The 19082-nt window shown below is 42.9% G+C and overlaps 1 protein-coding gene across 1 annotated transcript in view; it reads left to right on the top strand.

Moving 5' to 3' along the window:
* The window catches only part of LOC111865857 (probable glutamate receptor), a 19984-nt gene extending 4013 nt beyond the window's left edge, over positions 1 to 15971 (top strand). The window contains exons 2-6 of the mRNA XM_023854267.2: positions 192 to 448; positions 2098 to 2320; positions 8102 to 8313; positions 10842 to 11034; positions 15906 to 15971. Of these exons, the coding sequence (XP_023710035.1) occupies positions 192 to 448; positions 2098 to 2320; positions 8102 to 8313; positions 10842 to 11034; positions 15906 to 15912 (892 nt within the window). The 3' untranslated portion in view covers positions 15913 to 15971. The remainder of the gene's footprint in view (positions 1 to 191; positions 449 to 2097; positions 2321 to 8101; positions 8314 to 10841; positions 11035 to 15905) is intronic.
* Positions 15972 to 19082: the final 3111 nt, after the last annotated feature.

Genomic DNA, 19082 nt, shown 5'->3' with positions numbered 1-19082 from the left:
TCCCAGAAGACTGCTTTCTTCAACAAAAAATTGTTTCCCGGCAGGGACAACAGGCCCGGACCTACTTTCGGGCTCACTCAACCCTTTAGCCAAATGGTACCGGAGACGCCTTCCCCGAGGGTGAAAGTAACCGTAACACGGTTCCATCTGAGCATATGGAGCTACTGCACTTGGTAAAACATGTGTTCCAGGGCCGTTGTGGAGGACAGGGCAGAGCTTGGATACGGGGCCATCTATCTGTGGAGCTACGAGTACCAGTTCTTGGACTATTCGTTTCCGTACATCCGAACAGGCATCACTTGCTTGGCTCCCAGACCTGAGCCGTTAGCTGGCTGGATCACCCCTTTGCTACCTTTCACCGTCACCTCATGGGCTGCTGTGTGGGCCTCAGTCGTCGCTTCAACATTCTCTCTCTTTCTCGTTACCAAAGCCACGGAGAAATTCCCTGGTAAGTAATACACCTGGGCCTCTCCTACTCCTTCACCGCTCTGGATTGGCATTTCTAAGCCAAGTGTGCGCTTCGGTTTGCTTCATTTTCTCGTTTCCTCTTTGCTGTTTATTTCAGTTTCCGCCCGGTATTTACTGGCATAATTCATGGCCCCGTCTTTAGTATGCCTCACACGATGAACATCCTGTAATTGTTTTCCTTTTTCAGAGCGGCTTCATAGAATTGTCTGAAGTTGTCGAATTAAGAATATCAGTTACTGGGCTTCGTAAGGCTTTGGACATGTACACGTGAAGCTAGTTTGTAACTATGGCGAGACTGAAAGTGTTATAGCGTTAAATAGCAGAGGCTGTGATAAACCGTCTACATATATCCAGACCTTCCCCGGAGTTCTGGCCTATAACCATAGGGTTCTCTCGGCCCAATATCATGCAACAAACACAGCTGAAAATTTAAGCCGCTTGCCCAAACATTACTCAACAAACGGGTCACTTTATCATCTTTAGTTCAATAATTTTCAGTGCCCCTTAGATGGGCTGGTATCTTAATAAAGGCTTGTAACCAGGACGTAAAATTAATTACCTTTCTCCGAAACTCACGACAAGAAAGATCAGAATGTAGAATAACAGATCAGTTCTAAGCGTTTAAAGCCAAGTGGTATACACACCACAGTCTTTAGCGGACCAGAACTGAGTATTCTGTCTACAGAGTGTATTTTATTGTTTCTTATGACTCTCACAATGAACAGAGATTATTTCCCTAAACAGAGTTAACTGACTGGTCTGCATAGTGGAGATGTAATGTGTTCTGTATGATATACGAGCAGAATTTTCGTTTATTTAGAAAAAACATAGCGTTTTAAAGGGTTAATAGGCGAATAAATTAATAGATAGTTGACACACTTAAGAAGTGTGCCTACAGATTTATATTTAACATAACGTTAGGAAGAACAGGCCTGCAGTAATAGGTCGTTAATACAGAATTACAATCTGAACAAATCCGTTAGCATACATGATTTTGGAATAAGGTTCTCCTAAGAGAACCACTATTGCTAGACGCACCAAGTCCTTAACAAAACTGGTAACAGACACACGCAGTATCACTCCTAACAAGATAGACAAGTCCTACATGTATATTTACAGAAGAAGAATGTAGTTGGCAAGGCTATGATAATTACCAAACAAATTAACCTAATCAATAACTTTTGACATTCGTTGGGAATATCTAACATGGTGTACTCAGAAACAAACCAAAGTAACATGAGTGCCTTAACACGCATGGCTACACCACATACCCTGGCAGCCCTTGTCTCCAGTGTTCTCATCGGCACACATACGAACTTATATGCCGAAATCTATATATCATAGTATGCATTGAAACAGCAAGGCCGAAGAAGAATTGTGAATGCTTTCACGTCGAGCGTCGAAGATAGGAGAAAGTGACGCGTTAAAGATTTTATGAGTGAGGCCAGCAACTCTGCTCTTCTCACAAATCGTGGCAAAGCCAGACGCTCCTACAATCTCGTGTTTTGTAGTAGGGTAAATGTGAGCGTCCGTAAATTAATTACCGATAATTATATCTCGATCTGGGTATTGGGTTCAGGCCGGTAGTCGAAAGGTTCTGTCTACAGTAAAATGCTCCTGCTTTGCCAGGCAGAAGCACAAACATCCAGGCGGGTACAGGGAGGTACGCTTCAGTGCTGGACTGCGCGTTCAACGCTTTGGGCCTTCTGGTGCTGCAGACTCCCCCTGATGAGCGCAGGTCCACGCGAAATGTCGGCCCTAACCGACACGTCTTGGTTTGGCTCACCGTCATGTTCCTGCTTATAACTACGAGTTATGGGAGTGGCCTGGCTTCCATCCTCACCGTACCCAGGTACATCGACAATTCTAAGTCTTTCTGCACCAAGGATGAAACTACAGCCCAGATGCTCTCTACTCATCCTGTGTGCAGTCATAAATCATAGGTACTCTTCTCCTTATTACAATATAATGGCTCGGTACTGTGCTCACAAAAGTCAATTATTGGTCAGCTGTCTTAAGCCCGTTTAATTCACTTCACGCTTTCCCTAAATTTCATTTTAATATTACACTCACATCCAGGGCCAATGTTCAGATTTCCGAAACGGTCTCCTCCCATTATTATTATTATTAGAGGGGGTGGGTTTCCCCATGCACTTAGACCAGTTATTGGTCCATTGTGCGTCCCCCTTTAATTTCTACTGTCGCCATACCCTACAGGTACTGGTGCGTACTATCAGCCCCGTTAAGCCAACGAGGTCGGCCGTCGGTACCTGATATTTCCCCCATCTACTAGATCCATTGGAAACTGCTTGGGCGGGAAATTGAGGTCTCCTAGAGACATGAGGATCTTTTACGACACGGGACCCACGGCTTAAAGTCCCTCCCGGAGGACTTGTTCCCTTAATTTTTCCGCCCTTAAAAATTCCACGACCTCCGCCGGGTTTGAACCCGCGTACCTTGAGTCAGGAGGTGGGAACGTTACCCCTAGACTACGGAGGCCGCTGTCTCTTCCCATAAGTTTTACTATCAAAATTACGTACCACCTTATGCTTCTTCTTTTTCTTCTTCATCTTTTACAGTCCTGCTTGTATCATCCTAGTATTTATGAGTAACGAGTTCAAATTTTGAAACCCCACATTTTGTAATCTCTTGGGGAGGGGAGAAAAGTTGTATTTAACCAAATGAAAAACGTGATTATGTCAAATTTATTAAACAACTGGACGAATTTCAATATTGAGAGAGCTGAGTTTGTACAAGTAAAATGAAAGATATTTATTTGAAAGTCCACTTCCATTGATAATCTGGCTAAAATAATATTTGAATCTGATTGAAACATAGAACTATCAAAATTCGTTATGGATAAAAGTCACTTTGTCCCAAATCAACAGACTGCTGCCGTAGACTATTGAATGAATGTAGTTTTAAATACTTCCGTATCTCTGGATCAACATATCTTTAATCATTGTCGAGTATCATTTAATTCAAAATAATATTGATCTGTTTAGAAAATGTTTAAGAGTTGCGGGTTTATAGTGTTATATCCAAAATAGAATATTTGAGTATTCCACAAGAAAATTATAATTACATTTTAATTATACATATTGTCGCGTATTTGCTAGGTAACGCGACAAGAAATTTGTGCGGGTTCTCAGATATGAACGAATATTTATTGCACTATCTCTTTTCACACTCTCAAATACAGATGTTGTCAACTTATAACGTCGTCAGACGTTTCCTCTTCACTATTGCAATTACTTGCACCGCTGATCTTGGTGAAGCATCTTCCGCTCTGCTCGGAGCTCAACTGCCCTTTGCTCTCGTCGAATACGAACTCTACTGGTCTCTGGCCGAAGTTGGACTGTTATAACATGCACTCGCACTGTATGGGGAATGCCTTGTAGAAGGTTAATTTCGCCCGCTGCTACGCAACAAAAGCGGGAAAATATGTCTGCCTCAAGCAATTCGTTTGTAACGGTGGAAACCCCACTGTTAGACTTTCATTTCCGGGGCAACGATTACCTAGGTACCGCTGTCTAGGAATTGCTAGCTGTTGACTAGTGATGGACGTCTTATAGTCTGGCTTTCAGGCAGCACGTCACAATATTTGTCTCCCTTCATCACCGATGTTCCTACTCGCAAAATGTTTTCATATAACATGAATATTTCATAAACCATACGTGGTGTAGGTAGTTCGTTTTTCCAGTACATCCCGTTATGTCTACCAATAAGGATCTACGCGACATATGAATCATCTTGAAGATCTCAGATCTTACAAATTAGTCACATTCTTCGTTCTAATGAAGTTAATGCAGCTGTTGCTGCTAAATATTTTCAATGTTTGTTGATTCAACTTACTGGCAGTTTCTGTACCTTGAGCGCTAGTTATGAGGTTCGTCTATAAGCACACCCACAAAAAGCTAAGTAAATCGTATTATATTCATGTCTCGTCACCAGAATGCACGACATAATCGTAATAAAGAAAAAAGCTAACACATCTTCCATACGTTTAGAACATTTCAGGGACAAGACTACCGGATGAAGATTCTCAAGCGGTTAGTCGCTGGCTTCCCACCGCGGCAACCCTGGTTCGATCCCGGGTCTGGTCTAAGTGGGATTTGTGGTGGACAAAGTGGCGCTGGGGCGGGTTTTCTCCGAGTACTTCGGATTCCCCTGCCAATCTTCATTCCACAAAATTCTCCATCATCATAATCACCCGGGGCAGGTACAATAGGCCAATCAGTGGCCGCCGTACCGAGTGGACACAACTTGACTCCCCCCCCCTCACTAACGAATCTCAGATACTTCATAATTTATGCTGTTTGCCAAACATTATTATTGATGAAATTAAGGAGGATGAGGTAGACAAGACATGCAGCAAGGATGGAAAAATTAGAAATTCTAGATAATTTTCATCAGAAAACCCAAAGTGAACCCCTCTTGGAAGATTTAGGCACAATGTTAAAATGGATCTTCGAATGTGAGAATGTGAACTGCATCTGAATGTTTCGAAATAGGGTCGAGTGGCCAACGGTGATGAACATTCGGATTCCAAATAATGCGGAGGCTTTCTGCGTCTGTTGAGCGACTATCAGTTTTTCAAGGACATCTCTATTTATTGGAGTCATTAGTTTCCACACCACTAGTCTGAGTTGCATATTCGCTCAAAGCAAGAACTTTGGAGTCACACAAACGACAGAGAAATTGGGTTTTCTGCGCAGTCCGTGTCGATGTCTACTCATGCAACAAATGAATAGGTCATGTCATCTCTAAGCAACAATTGCTCTGCAACAGAAGAACGGTGTTTCCTACGCGGTCCGTGCCGAGATGTTATAAGCAAGACAATTTAGCAGTCAGCTCCGAGAGACACATCTGGATGCAGAGTCGAATACCTCCACCGTGACCCTGCGAGTCGTAAGAGGCGACGGAAAGGGGATTTCAAATCTGAGACAGTTAAATATAGTCGCGAGTCCCAATGGACTCGGACCCGAGAGAGATTGCACTGGAATGGGCCAGTAGCATATACAAAAGACAGATCCATCCTCTCGTCAGAGAGAGCGCCCCACAAAAACAAGACCGTAACTGTCGAACAATAATAAATATCTGGTCATGAGCCCCATCTGGTCATGAGCCCCAGATGGGGCTCGACACCAAGACTTACTGACTGACCATTAGTCGCAATGTGACTTTGACTTTGAGTCAGCTCCAAAGACTCCCAGACGCTTGAGGCAGTAAGGCACCAAGAATAACTGTACTGGCGAGGACCAGCAGCAATTTAGCAGGCAGAGAACCACTGGGTTCTGGTCGTGAGCTGTTACTGTTAGAAACTGGTAGATGAGGCCGGGAACAGTTTCGGAATCCAGAGGAAGGGAACGTTCGCCGTTGAAAGCAGCTACCAAGCAACGGCTGGTGAAGACGTGACTGTGAACGCTAATGTGTGTGAGTTATAGGAAATTGTAAAGTGTAGACACTCGCGGTACCAAAGAGTCCAAAAAATCCGAACATCATTCCAAAATCCGTCCATAGTCACTCATACGTGTGACGATATTATATGACTTCATATTCAAAAATAGCCTTTTCTTCTGTAGAATTCTATCAAAGTGCTCTTCAATAGCTCCCGAACGGTTAAGTGCGGAAATGTGGATATATTGAACCCAGCGTCGCAGTTGCAATTTTTACCACTTACCGCCTCAGTGGTCTAGAGGTCAGAGATCCTGACTACAGATACAGAGGTCCCGGGTTCGATTCCCGGCGCTATAAGATTTCCTGAGAAGTAGTGGGCCTGGAACATGGTCCACTCAGCCTCTTGAGAATAACTGAGGAGCTACTTGAATGGAAAAATAGCGGCTCCGGTCTAGAAAACCAAAATTAACGGCCGTGGGGATTCGTTGTGCTGACCACGCGACACTCTCTATCCGTTAAAGTTGGCACCAACTTCGCCGAAAAGCGGCAGTCGCTCGGTCGGTATAGTTTGCTTGCGGCTTAAGCCACGGAGTTTTTGTTTGTTGTTCTACAGGTTTGGACCACCCATAGACACTGTGCCTGATCTTGTTGCTAGCAATATTCCTTGGGCTGCTACTCATCCTGCCTGGATGTTTTCTCTACGTGAGAGCCGCGACCCACTGACGCTCCACGTCACTTCCCAGTTCCGTGTCATGAAGAATGAAGAGTTGAGGAAGCATTCCTTCATGGGAGACACTGCCTTTTCCATTGAACGCCTGCCAGCTGGTAAGCATTTTATTCAAAATGGGGAAAATACAGCATGGAGTTCCTCAGGGGTCAATTTTAGGTCCTCTTCTTTTTATAATCTATATAAATCACCTTTCACCAACAATAAATACCCGATCAATACCCATAGTATTTGCTGATGACACTAGTGTAATAATTTCTAGTAAGAATTTAGATGATTTCTATACGTCATTGAACAGTGTTCTCTCTCATATGAGTATTTGCATTACAAAACAAAATTGTTAAAATCATGGTGGGCGTAAAACCCCAAAATTCTTGCAGAGAGCTATTTAAGAGATTACAGATCTTGCCTCTTCCATGTGAATATATATTTTCATTATTAAGCTTCATTATAAATAACCAAGAACGTGTTCAGACCAATTCCGATGTACACGGTGTTAACATAAGAAACAAGTGCCATCTCCATAGAACGGTTGCTAACCTGACATGTTTAGGCCTCGCCATAGCTCAAGCGGTTAGTCGCTGACTTCCCACCACGGCGGCCCGGGNATCTGGTCATGAGCCCCAGATGGGGCTCGACACCAAGACTTACTGACTGACCATTAGTCGCAATGTGACTTTGACTTTGAGTCAGCTCCAAAGACTCCCAGACGCTTGAGGCAGTAAGGCACCAAGAATAACTGTACTGGCGAGGACCAGCAGCAATTTAGCAGGCAGAGGAGCACTGGGCTCTAGTCGTGAGCTGTTACTGTTAGAAGCTGGTAGATGAGGCTGGGAACAGTTTCGGAATCCAGAGGAAGGGAACGTTCGCCGTTGAAAGCAGCTACCAAGCAACGGCTGGTGAAGACGTGACTGTGAACGCTAATGTGTGTGAGTTATAGGAAATTGTAAAGTGTAGACACTCGCGGTACCAAAGAGTCCAAAAAATCCGAACATCATTCCAAAATCCGTCCATAGTCACTCATACGTGTGACGATATTATATGACTTCATATTCAAAAATAGCCTTTTCTTCTGTAGAATTCTATCAAAGTGCTCTTCAATAGCTCCCGAACGGTTAAGTGCGGAAATGTGGATATATTGAACCCAGCGTCGCAGTTGCAATTTTTACCACTTACCGCCTCAGTGGTCTAGAGGTCAGAGATCCTGACTACAGATACAGAGGTCCCGGGTTCGATTCCAGGCGCTATAAGATTTCCTGAGAAGTAGTGGGCCTGGAACATGGTCCACTCAGCCTCTTGAGAATAACTGAGGAGCTACTTGAATGGAAAAATAGCGGCTCCGGTCTAGAAAACCAAAATTAACGGCCGTGGGGATTCGTTGTGCTGACCACGCGACACTCTCTATCCGTTAAAGTTGGCACCAACTTCGCCGAAAAGCGGCAGTCGCTCGGTCGGTATAGTTTGCTTGCGGCTTAAGCCACGGAGTTTTTGTTTGTTGTTCTACAGGTTTGGACCACCCATAGACACTGTGCCTGATCTTGTTGCTAGCAATATTCCTTGGGCTGCTACTCATCCTGCCTGGATGTTTTCTCTACGTGAGAGCCGCGACCCGCTGACGCTCCACGTCACTTCCCAGTTCCGTGTCATGAAGAATGAAGAGTTGAGGAAGCATTCCTTCATGGGAGACACTGCCTTTTCCATTGAACGCCTGCCAGCTGGTAAGCATTTTATTCAAAATGGGGAAAATACAGCATGGAGTTCCTCAGGGGTCAATTTTAGGTCCTCTTCTTTTTATAATCTATATAAATCACCTTTCACCAACAATAAATACCCGATCAATACCCATAGTATTTGCTGATGACACTAGTGTAATAATTTCTAGTAAGAATTTAGATGATTTCTATACGTCATTGAACAGTGTTCTCTCTCATATGAGTATTTGCATTACAAAACAAAATTGTTAAAATCATGGTGGGCGTAAAACCCCAAAATTCTTGCAGAGAGCTATTTAAGAGATTACGGATCTTGCCTCTTCCATGTGAATATATATTTTCATTATTAAGCTTCATTATAAATAACCAAGAACGTGTTCAGACCAATTCCGATGTACACGGTGTTAACATAAGAAACAAGTGCCATCTCCATAGAACGGTTGCTAACCTGACATGTTTAGGCCTCGCCATAGCTCAAGCGGTTAGTCGCTGACTTCCCACCACGGCGGCCCGGGTTCAATCCCTGGTCTGGTCAAGTGGGATTTGTTTTGGACAAAGTGGCGGTAGGGCAGGTTTTCTGCGAGTACTTCGGTTTCCCCTGCCAATCTTCATTCCACCAATTGCTCCACAATCACCCTCACCTATCATCTGGGGCTGGTACAATAGGCCAGAAGTGGCCGCAGTACAAGGGACTTAGTCCCACCTCACTAGCAATAAAGAAAATTACATTTTTCAGAAAATCGCATATTATTCTAGCATTAACATTTTCAACAAGTTGCATCTAGTCTCAAAGTCTAATGAATGAAAAGGCGCAATTTAAATTAGCACTGAAACAATACTTATATACGAGTACACACTCATTCTACTCTGTGATGAATTCCTACTGTCTAAAAACGACTCGTCCTTTAAAAAGGTTATGTACATAGCATAAGCTGACAGTATTGACTTATATCTGTGGATGTTTTTGTGTCTCAGTTTTATTGTATGTATGGCTTTTGTATTTGTATGACTTGTTCCAAATCCTACAGTCATTCTGGCTTACTTTGGATGTACGGAATGTAATGTATATATGTATAGTAAAATAAAGCATGCGCGCAGGCATCAGCATTCGACATGTAGGCCTAATTTTGACAGCCATCCCTTCAGAGCACAGCCACCTTTAAGTTCTCTCAAATTAAAATGCATAGTGTGCCATAGCTCAGGCGGTTAGTCGCCCGCTCGTATTCGATCCCAGGTCAGGTAATTTTGGATTTGTGGTGAACCAAGTGGCACTGGGGCAGGTTTTCTCCGAGTACCTCAGTTTCCCCTGCCAATCTTCATTCCACAAATTGCTCCACAATCACCCTCACCTATCATCTGGGGCTGGTACAATAGGCCGATTAGTGGCCGACGTAATAAGAAGACCCAGTCTTACCCCACCCAAAGAAATAAAAAAATGCATAATACATATTATGGTGTATTTGCCACATACAAGAACGGTTTAGCCACAGAAACAGCCATTTTTAAGTAATACACGCAACAACAATGGAACAGCGGGGTTATGCAACCTGTTTTTGGCAACAGCTCGGTAAACACACTTCCACGTAGGCAGTGACGTCACACAACAGTGGATACAGACCACGTGACGTGTTTTCTGTAGGTTCGGGCCGAAGGTTTATAGAGGACAGTCGAGCAGTCGTAAGCTGGAGGAACGAAGTAGAAGCTGCAAGGCAGTTGAGAGTACAGGGGCGAGAATGGCGCGTATCCTTAGTGACTTTTGATGATTAATTGAGTACAGATTAGGACAGAGGAGTACAAAGTGATTCAAGACAAGAAGACTTCGTAGTGATTTGAAGTAGTAGTTTCTACGTTGAGATCCGTTGCTAGGAGACGACTAGCATGTAGTGAAAAACTAAAAATCTAGAAAATACATGTAAAATTAATACAGTCCAAACAATTTTGACATCACTTTTAATGTATAAAGTTCTATACCTGTAGTGTCCTATGGACATTTTAATGATTTTAATAATCATAGTATCGAAATACATTTTAAGTGAATGGCATATTCTTAATGTCTTTTATATTGTATTATTGACGGATAATCTAGCAAAAAGAATGATACCTTAATACAACAGGATGCTAAAATATAATATGAGTGTAAATCAGCGATAGCGCTGTATTAATTTTAATTAAGAGAGATTGTAACCCAAGTGCCAATACATCCAACTTCCGGGACTATAACCCGTTATTTTCGTCCCTCATACCCCCTTACACGTGACAGTATTATCATGTGCATGGACCGAGGTACTGGTGCTAGTAAACTGATTGTCTGCGGTTTAATTCCCAGCTGTGGCCCAATTGTTTCTTTTCTCCGATTTAGAGGTCACAAGCCTTCTTTTTCCAGTGTGTAGAGGAAGCAACACGGCTATAGCCGGAAGCTGGACATTATAACCTCCACGCCTCACGTGTGTGCTCCTTGGTCACGGTGGAAAATTGAGCTGATATTCCTTTCGACACATTCCATTCGTACAGTCATATATAAAACGCTCTTCCAGGTCATTATGCTGTCGGGGACTATATCACCGAAGAAGCAGCAGCAGCCAAGCTGAGGCTAATGAAACAAGACCTCTACTTTGAATTTGTGCCCACGGTCGTTCGCAAGGGATCGCCTTACATATCGAAACTCAACAAACTCATACACAGGCTCCTGGACTCAGGACTCGTGCTCAAGTGGGAGGAACAGGTCAGGTATATTTCTACTGGTTAATTGCACAAGTGACGGGTCTCATCATTGAAATTGAAGTTAAGTATTTAGTATATCAGCTTCGCCTCAAGATTTGCCACTGCTGCATGGCTGCAAAGGCTGGAGTACCTGCATTTGCCCGAGCTCACGTGCAGGTCTACGTATATACGATATCGCCTTAGCAGGTTTCTGTTTTACTTTTATCCTGGAGGTAAGTTGTTCGAATTTGTGCCTAGTTACAGGCTATCTTGAATACAGATTTCACTTATTTTCTGGACAAACGAAATAGGTCATGATCGCTTCTATCTAAATTCTCACTTATTCACTACTTTTCTTAAATTAGTTTAGTGGGGGGAGGAGTCCAACTGGGTCCACTCGGCACGGCGGCCACTGATTGGCCTATTGTAGCCTGCCCCGGGTGATTATGATGATGGAGAATTTGGTGGAATGAAGATTGGCAAGGGAAACCGAAGTACTCGGAGAAAACTCGCCCCAGCGCCACTTTATCCACCACAAATACCACTTGACCAGACCCGGGAACGAACCCGGGCCGCCGCGGTGGGAATATTCACTACTTACATTCATCTTCCCATCTTATTTGGAACTTTGAGATCCCTGTAGTCTATTCAGAGTATTTTAATATGTAACCTAAGAAATAATAAGATCTAGAAGTTTGTGACTATGGTACATTGGTACAAACATTATGTTTTTGGACATTATCAATCGCCTCGTCTTTATCTAAAAACCGTCCTGAAGATAGGGATTAGCTCTATCTATTGGGCCTGGCTGAGTAGGTTTTGCTTGAAGACGGACACAGAAACCAGTCTCCGAAACACTGTGTTTAAAAAAATAATATGTCCAGAAACATAATATTTGTGCTAAGAATTAATCCATACACAACACACTCCATTATTTCAATCTCGTCCTATCGCACTGCGTCCGGCTCGTGTGCTACTAAACAGAACTGCCCAGTATCTGGAATACCTTGCAGATCATTAAAAAAAATCTTAATTCTCCGAATAGAACCAAGCAATAAATTTTCCTGATTTTCTTATCTGAGCAAAGTTAATTTAGCTGATGTATTATATCAGTATTATATAAAGAACAACTGAACTAAGTGTCGGGACAGCGTAGTCGGTATAGCGATTAGCTACGGGCTGGACGACCGAGGGGTCGGAGTTCGAGTCCCGATAGAGTCAAGAATTTTTTCTTCTCCACGTCGTCCAGACCAGCTCTGGGGTCCACATAACCTCCTATCCAATGGCTACCAGGGACTCTTTCCCCGAAGATAAAGCGGCCGAAGCGTGAAGCTGACCACACCTCCAGCTAGTACCAACGTCAAGAAAATACCGATATATACATCCACTCCTTCATACGCCTTCATGATGTAGTGTTTAATTACTTAAGCGCAAGGACAACTTTACCTTTTACAACTGAGGCATTTTATAAGCATATGACAAGAAACGTGGCAATTTCTATAGCTTACCCTGTATTGTATGTTTAGTTAATAAAGAAGGATGGGTTGAACGTGTAGCGTAAGTGCAGTAAATAAGAAATACGCAGAGAATTTGGGTGGAAAGCACGTTTTAAATCATCCATTTAGAGTAATATATCTGTGTGGGTATTAGGTTAAGGGTTGAGGGGGTGTGAAGTGGACGAAATTACCTCGGAACCATGTCCACTGCCGCTGTTTGTGCGATATCGCTGACTGGGCGGCATATTGTCACATCCCTGATCTGGGTCCCTCATCTCTGACGTTCCACTTGGCTGGTTATAAAGTACGAAGGTCTGTTTATGTACTTAAATGAATTGAAAACAATTTTCAGTTGATCTGAATCATTCAGCATCAGATTTATCAATATATAACTTACCTCATAGCCTTGAAGCGACGCTCCTTTCAAATCTGAATTTTCTTTTGAGTGCTCAGTATTTAAACTTTTGTTCTCCTTTCAGAGTGAAAGTTTAATTTCACTAAGCATATTATAGCAAACCCCACCGATGGTGTCTCCACCTTATCGTGATCGTGGGGTTTGAGTGATCCTGAGATTTTGAGAGCTATGCTGACGGCAGCGTAGCTACTGGTAGGGTCATCCATGTCAGACAGGTCAAGGGATGGGAGCCAGACGAAGAGGGTGTCACCAGAAAACTCTTGTGTAGTGCGTTTAGCCACAAGTTGGTTACACTTGAATATAAGACTACATACAGTCATTTGTTCCTGTGTGTGAAGACGCAACGTGTACGAGTTGTATGTACATATTGGGGTTTTTTTTTCTTGGCACTACAGCCCCAGTGGGCCTAGGCCTACCTCCATGAACTTCTCCGTTCACGTACATATTGGTTACACTTGAATATAAGACTACATACAGTCATTTGTGCCTTTGTGAGAAGACGGAACGTGTACGAACACGTCTTCACCGCTCGGGAACTAGTTGGCGTCTCTTCTGGAGAAAGAGCTTTACATATCGAAATCTCAGCCTTCAGTATGATGTCATACTACAATTTCAGCAAGCTGATTGGCTGTTGGTGGGAAGTACCGCTGTAAACCCCATAGCTACCTACTCCTTGGGCTTACATCACCCATCATAAGACAAAGAAAGGACTAAATCACGAGTTCGTAAGGGTCAAAGGACTTTAAGTCATCCCCTTTCAATACATAGCTCACGGCAATTTTATAGTGCGTAGTAATGTACGCAATTCACCCAAACTCTTAATTTAAGTTCCGTTAAAGTAGAAAAGTTACATAAAAATGAAGGTATGCATAAATTAGGCGAAGTATATTACTAAAAAGGAGTAATCGGTTACAAGGGATACCCTGGTCCTCCAGGTTGGGGGTTGGGCGAGAGGCTAACAACCTCACACTGTAAAAACCTAATTGTTCAGAAACCAGACCGTCAGCCTCGGATGGGTTGATTGAACAGAAATCTACATCAGCGAGGGAGCTGAGATGGTTGGAGGATGTACATGATCTCCGTAAAATGAAAGTGAGAGGATGGGGAGGAAAGATGAAGAATAGAGAAGAATGGAGGCAGATTGTTCAGGAGGCCAAAGCTCACCCTGAGCTGTAACGCCGAGGGGAAGAAATGAAGGAGGTATATTGTAGCAAACGGGAAAACATTGCACATTGTGAATAAGGATCGGCCGGTCACGGTAGCCGAGCGGTCTAAGGCATGTACTGTCTTCGCTCGCTTGGAAAACGGGATCGTGGATTCAAATCCCACTCAGGGCATGAATGTTTAGTTTGTGTGTGTCCGTTTTTCTGTGTTTGTGTACAGGTAGAGGCCTTGCGACGAGCTGATCACCCGCCCAAGGAGTCCTACCAAATGTGTAAGATCTAGAAAAACCGAAGTGAACGGAGAAGTTCATGGAGGTAGGCCTAGGCCCACTGGGGCTGTAGTGCCAAGGAAAAAAAATAAGGATTGTGTTGAACAATGCTCTCACAAAAACGAATGAGACTGAAGTGCTCTAAGAGTGAATACAGACAGTCAGATAACCTTGATATTGCTCGATCATACGTTATGGTTTCATCGATGTTCAAGGGATTCCGCTATAAGACTGTATCGTCAAACACAAATCAAACTTAGCTACACGTAAGCTAAATTCTCATAATGGAAATTCATTCCAAGAGACATAATGATCCAACAGCCAAGACACAGTGATTAAATACAGTTGCTTTTCTCTACATCATATCATGGTTATACCACGCGACCATGTCACTCGGGTTCGCTAAGACGAAAGCTTACATAAGTGAGTTGTAAAGTTGTCCATTTGCTTAATTATACCATGAAGACATATATGGAATTGGCGTTATGGCTACACCATTATTGACTTCAGGAATGGTTGTAGAAAATAAATTTTATTAAAAACGCATTTCTTTATTAGAATCAGCAAGTTCTGTATTTTACAAAACATTGTACCTTGGAATGAGATGAGACGAAGATAACATGTGATCGAGTTGGGAAGAGAGTGATTATGTTTTCTTAAGTTATCATTCTAGAAGTCTTATTTCATGGCAAAAATAATCATAAAATTCTCAGTGACGGTACCTGATGTCCCTTCCAATATTTAAACCGGGTTGTTCCCGAGTATGTCACAGCTGTTCCACAACCTCAAACCGTTCGATAAGCAAACCTTGTATACTAGCGATGAAGCCCTATCTACCGTACAGTATACAGGGTGTTTCACGACTTTAGGGCATAACTGCAGGAGGTGATTTCCTAGGTCTCTGTGATCAACAAAGTTCGTATGAACATGTGTTACGATTGCGGCGTTATGGCCGTTTTAAACTCAGAATAGAAGGTAACGATTACTGACAATAAACGGAACAAAATAATAAACCAGCATAATACATAATACATTTAAAGTATGTATGTAAAGTTAACTTCGTGAAATTGCCTTTAATTTGAATTGATTGGTGCTTAAAGCTGATTTTCGAAAATGTCACCGCCGGCCGCAACACAGGCTGCCGCTCGGTTGTGAACCGTGCCGGACATACCAACCCTCCCCGCCTTAGGTACCTCTCAAGTGTCGAGATAACGAGAACGCTCTATCTGTAGCTGACTAAAAATAGCGACCTGCCAGCTGACAGACGCGGTTCATACGAGGGCGTGTACGGGAATGAAAAAACGGTCATAACTCCGTAACCGTCCAAAATCGGACACATGTTTAGATGAACTTTTTTGATCACAAAGACCTAGGAAATCACCTCCTGCAGTTATGCCCGAAAGTCGTGAAACATCCCGTATTTGTAGAAGCAATTCAGAGGACTCTGCTGTCCACAAATGTGGTGCCAAGGTGTTGCGTTTGGCAGGTCGTGAGTGCTCTCTTACCGATAGGGGTACAATGTGAAAATGGTGTGACAATGTGTTGTGTTTGGCAGGTGGTGAGTGCTTTCCTGCCGATGGGGGTGCAACGTGCCGTAAGCCAGAGCCGGAGAAGTTCAAAGGACGACTACGGTCCCACCAAGCTCCAGTATCAACATATCGAAGGCAGCTTATATTTACTGTTTTTGGGACTCGCAATTTCAGCCGTTGCCTTCATCGGAGAACTTCTGTATAACAAATGTAGACCTGGAACGTCACCGTCAGAATAAGCGAAAACTGAATCCAGTTTTGCTGTGCTTAAAAGTTCCTATTTTAGTTAACATATGCGGTAAGACTATGACACGAAACGTCCGAAAGTTGTACATCAAAAAATTCTGAACATTATCAAACTTAATTCTTAATATTAAATGTACATGACTCCCCGAGAGTTCAGAGATTACCACTGAAGAGATGCTAGCTGTACCTGTCGTAACATACGCCGTTCTAACTCAGTGTTTCTCAGCCGCCGGGCCCTGGCGTCAATTATACCGGGTCCTCGTCTTATAAAAAGGAACTTACCGGACCGCGGTCTCACAAGGGTTGAGTACCACTGTTTCAGCTGATCTTAAATATTATTATTAATTAAATATCAGTGCATTTTATTTATTTATAGATACATTTCAATTCGTTTATATGACTCAGCAAATGGGTTAACTTGTCATAGCATCTCGTCCAGTCGTTGCATTGCTTCGGCCGTACACCCTTTGGTTTGTTGGGTTTTCGAACTGTTTCTATTTTGCTTCAGTAGAATTGAAAAAAAAAATTATCCGTATCCTGGCTTATTTGTCTCTATTATCTGAGACTGGCTGATAAATCTTGCCTTGTATCCGAGAGAATGTGGACCATTTATAGGTGGAAATTTAATATCCGCCCCCAGTGATGGGAATGCTATTGCTAGGTTGTACTCTTGTATAAACTTTCTGTAGTCAGTTGCTTCGCGTGTATCCTCTGCAAACAGCTCTAATAATAGAGCCGTCAAGTGGCGCCTCCAACGGCGTTCCCGCAAACTCGTTAAAACTGGCGAGGAGTAAAAAATTGCCTGAGATTTTATGGATATAGATACTGACTATTATAAATTTTACAATTTCCAATCTTATCGTAATTAAACTCGGTAAGTAATTGCATTAACGAATCCCTACGGCCGTTTATCTCGGTTTTCTAGAACGGAGCCGCTATTTCCTTGAAATAGCTCTTCAATTATCCTCTCGAGGCTTAGTGCACCCCGTTCCAGGCCTATTACTTCTCAGAAAATCTGGTAGCGTCGGGAATCGAACCCGGGACTTCTGGATGTGTAGCCAGGAACTCTGACCACTAGACCACATAGGCGGTCAAACATAGGCAATATAATTCTTATAATACCAACAACACAGCTGCCTAATATTGATAGTGTTTAATAGCCATTACGTGTTTCGGCCATATTTCTGTGTCATCATCAGATGGTACAGACGCTTTGATATCAGCTATCTAAATTTTAATGTCATTACTTTAATAGAAGACGAGTTCCTTTTAAGTGTTATTCATTCAAATGTCTATCGTACGGCCAAACAGTGAAATATACGAGTGTGTAACATGGGAATATGCAAGCATTATAAAGTAAAAGTAAAGTAAAGTTATCCCTGTAACAGGACGTGAAGGCCCATAGGGTTGTGAGATGTTGAGGTTTCCACATTTTCTAGACAATCGGCTCATAGATGGCGGCAAGGTTATCAACCCTACGCGCCGGCCCCCTTTACCCCCCCAAAATAGTCCTGGTACTCATTTCTGTTAGAGTCTGAGTCGACCCCAGGGCCATAGTGCGGCTGGAAGGATTAGGTCAATTGAAAAAAATCCAATGACCTCATCGGTACTTGAACCCGCGACCTTCCGGCTTGTATAATAGCCCCTCAACCAACTACGGTACCGCGTGCCTCATGCAAGCAATATATTAAATTTAAATATGATACAGTGTAAATGTGAGATTTGGGAAAGGTATATGTAAGTGTATACGTGAAACGTATTTTGTGTCTATATAATGTTAGTTTCTTCTTAATTTCCTGTTTAATTAGGTTAAAATTATTATTAATATTATTACAATTATGTTTTAAAATAACATGTAAGAACTCAATGGTTCACTATCGTTGTTGTATCTGTGGTGTAACATGCCTAATGGTCGTTTCCAGTCGTTGAATTTGCTTGTTGACTCCAGAGTCTTTGCCTAACTCTTGTTGTTTTTACTTCTAATGTAAAACTGCTAAAGGCAAGAAGCAAGTCATATGTAAAGACGTGTCCTTCTACTAAATATATTTATTTGGGATGACAGGAATATCACACAATGCGTCTGTCATTGTCGACCTTTCGCGTGGACCGTCCTGAACACAACAAGCAGATATGCTGGCCCTGATCCCCGCAGTTCGCTTCCTATTAAAAAAATATGTCCGTGTATTTTTGCAAAGAAATCAGCATCTAATCCTTCCTGGTCATTGTATAGACTAAGACCCGAATGGTTTTGGACTTCTCGAATACTGGGGCTGTAGGTTCAAATACCGCTTGGGATATTGATGTGATATATGTCTCGTGAGTAGGAGTATTAAATTTTATGTATGTGGCAAAATGTATGCAGATGCCTGAACCTGCACGTGGGTGTAAGGTAAGATAAAGTTATCATTGCCTGCCCGCCTGCCTGCCTGCCCGCGTATTACTGTTGCTACTACCACTTGGGAGATGGGGCATTCGTGAAACACTTGTTTCACTTCAGTTTCTTAAGCTTTAGATGCGTCCACATTACTCGTGCTCGTGCTCGCCAGGCTTGTGCTCGTCGGGAGACTCGTCTGGCTTTTACTTGTGCTCGTAAATCTTCGTCCACACTACTTCAGTTGCTCGCCAGGCTTCGGCGCGTGAGGATCCGTATATTTATTCGTAGTGTGTATAGGCTGTAGTCGTATTTTAATTTATTGACTATAGTTTTTAAATTAAAAATTAAAAATTTGCTTGTCTCGTGACTTGTCATATCATCCACATTACTCGCGAGCATAGCGAGTCACACGAGCACGAGTAATATGGTCGCGCCCTTAGATTGTCGATAGGACCCCTTGGACTGGAGATCAGCCCGTCGCAAGACCATTGCCTACACACAAACACAGAATAAACGCAAATAAACATCCATGCCTTGAGTTGGATTCGGACCCACGATCCCAGTGTTCGTGCGGGCGAAGACA

This window comes from Cryptotermes secundus, unplaced genomic scaffold, assembly GCF_002891405.2.
Source record: "Cryptotermes secundus unplaced genomic scaffold, Csec_1.0 scaffold1392, whole genome shotgun sequence".
Lineage (NCBI taxonomy): Eukaryota > Metazoa > Arthropoda > Insecta > Blattodea > Kalotermitidae > Cryptotermes > Cryptotermes secundus.
Note: the sequence above shows the minus strand (reverse complement) of the source record. Positions and strands in the feature narration are given on the sequence as shown.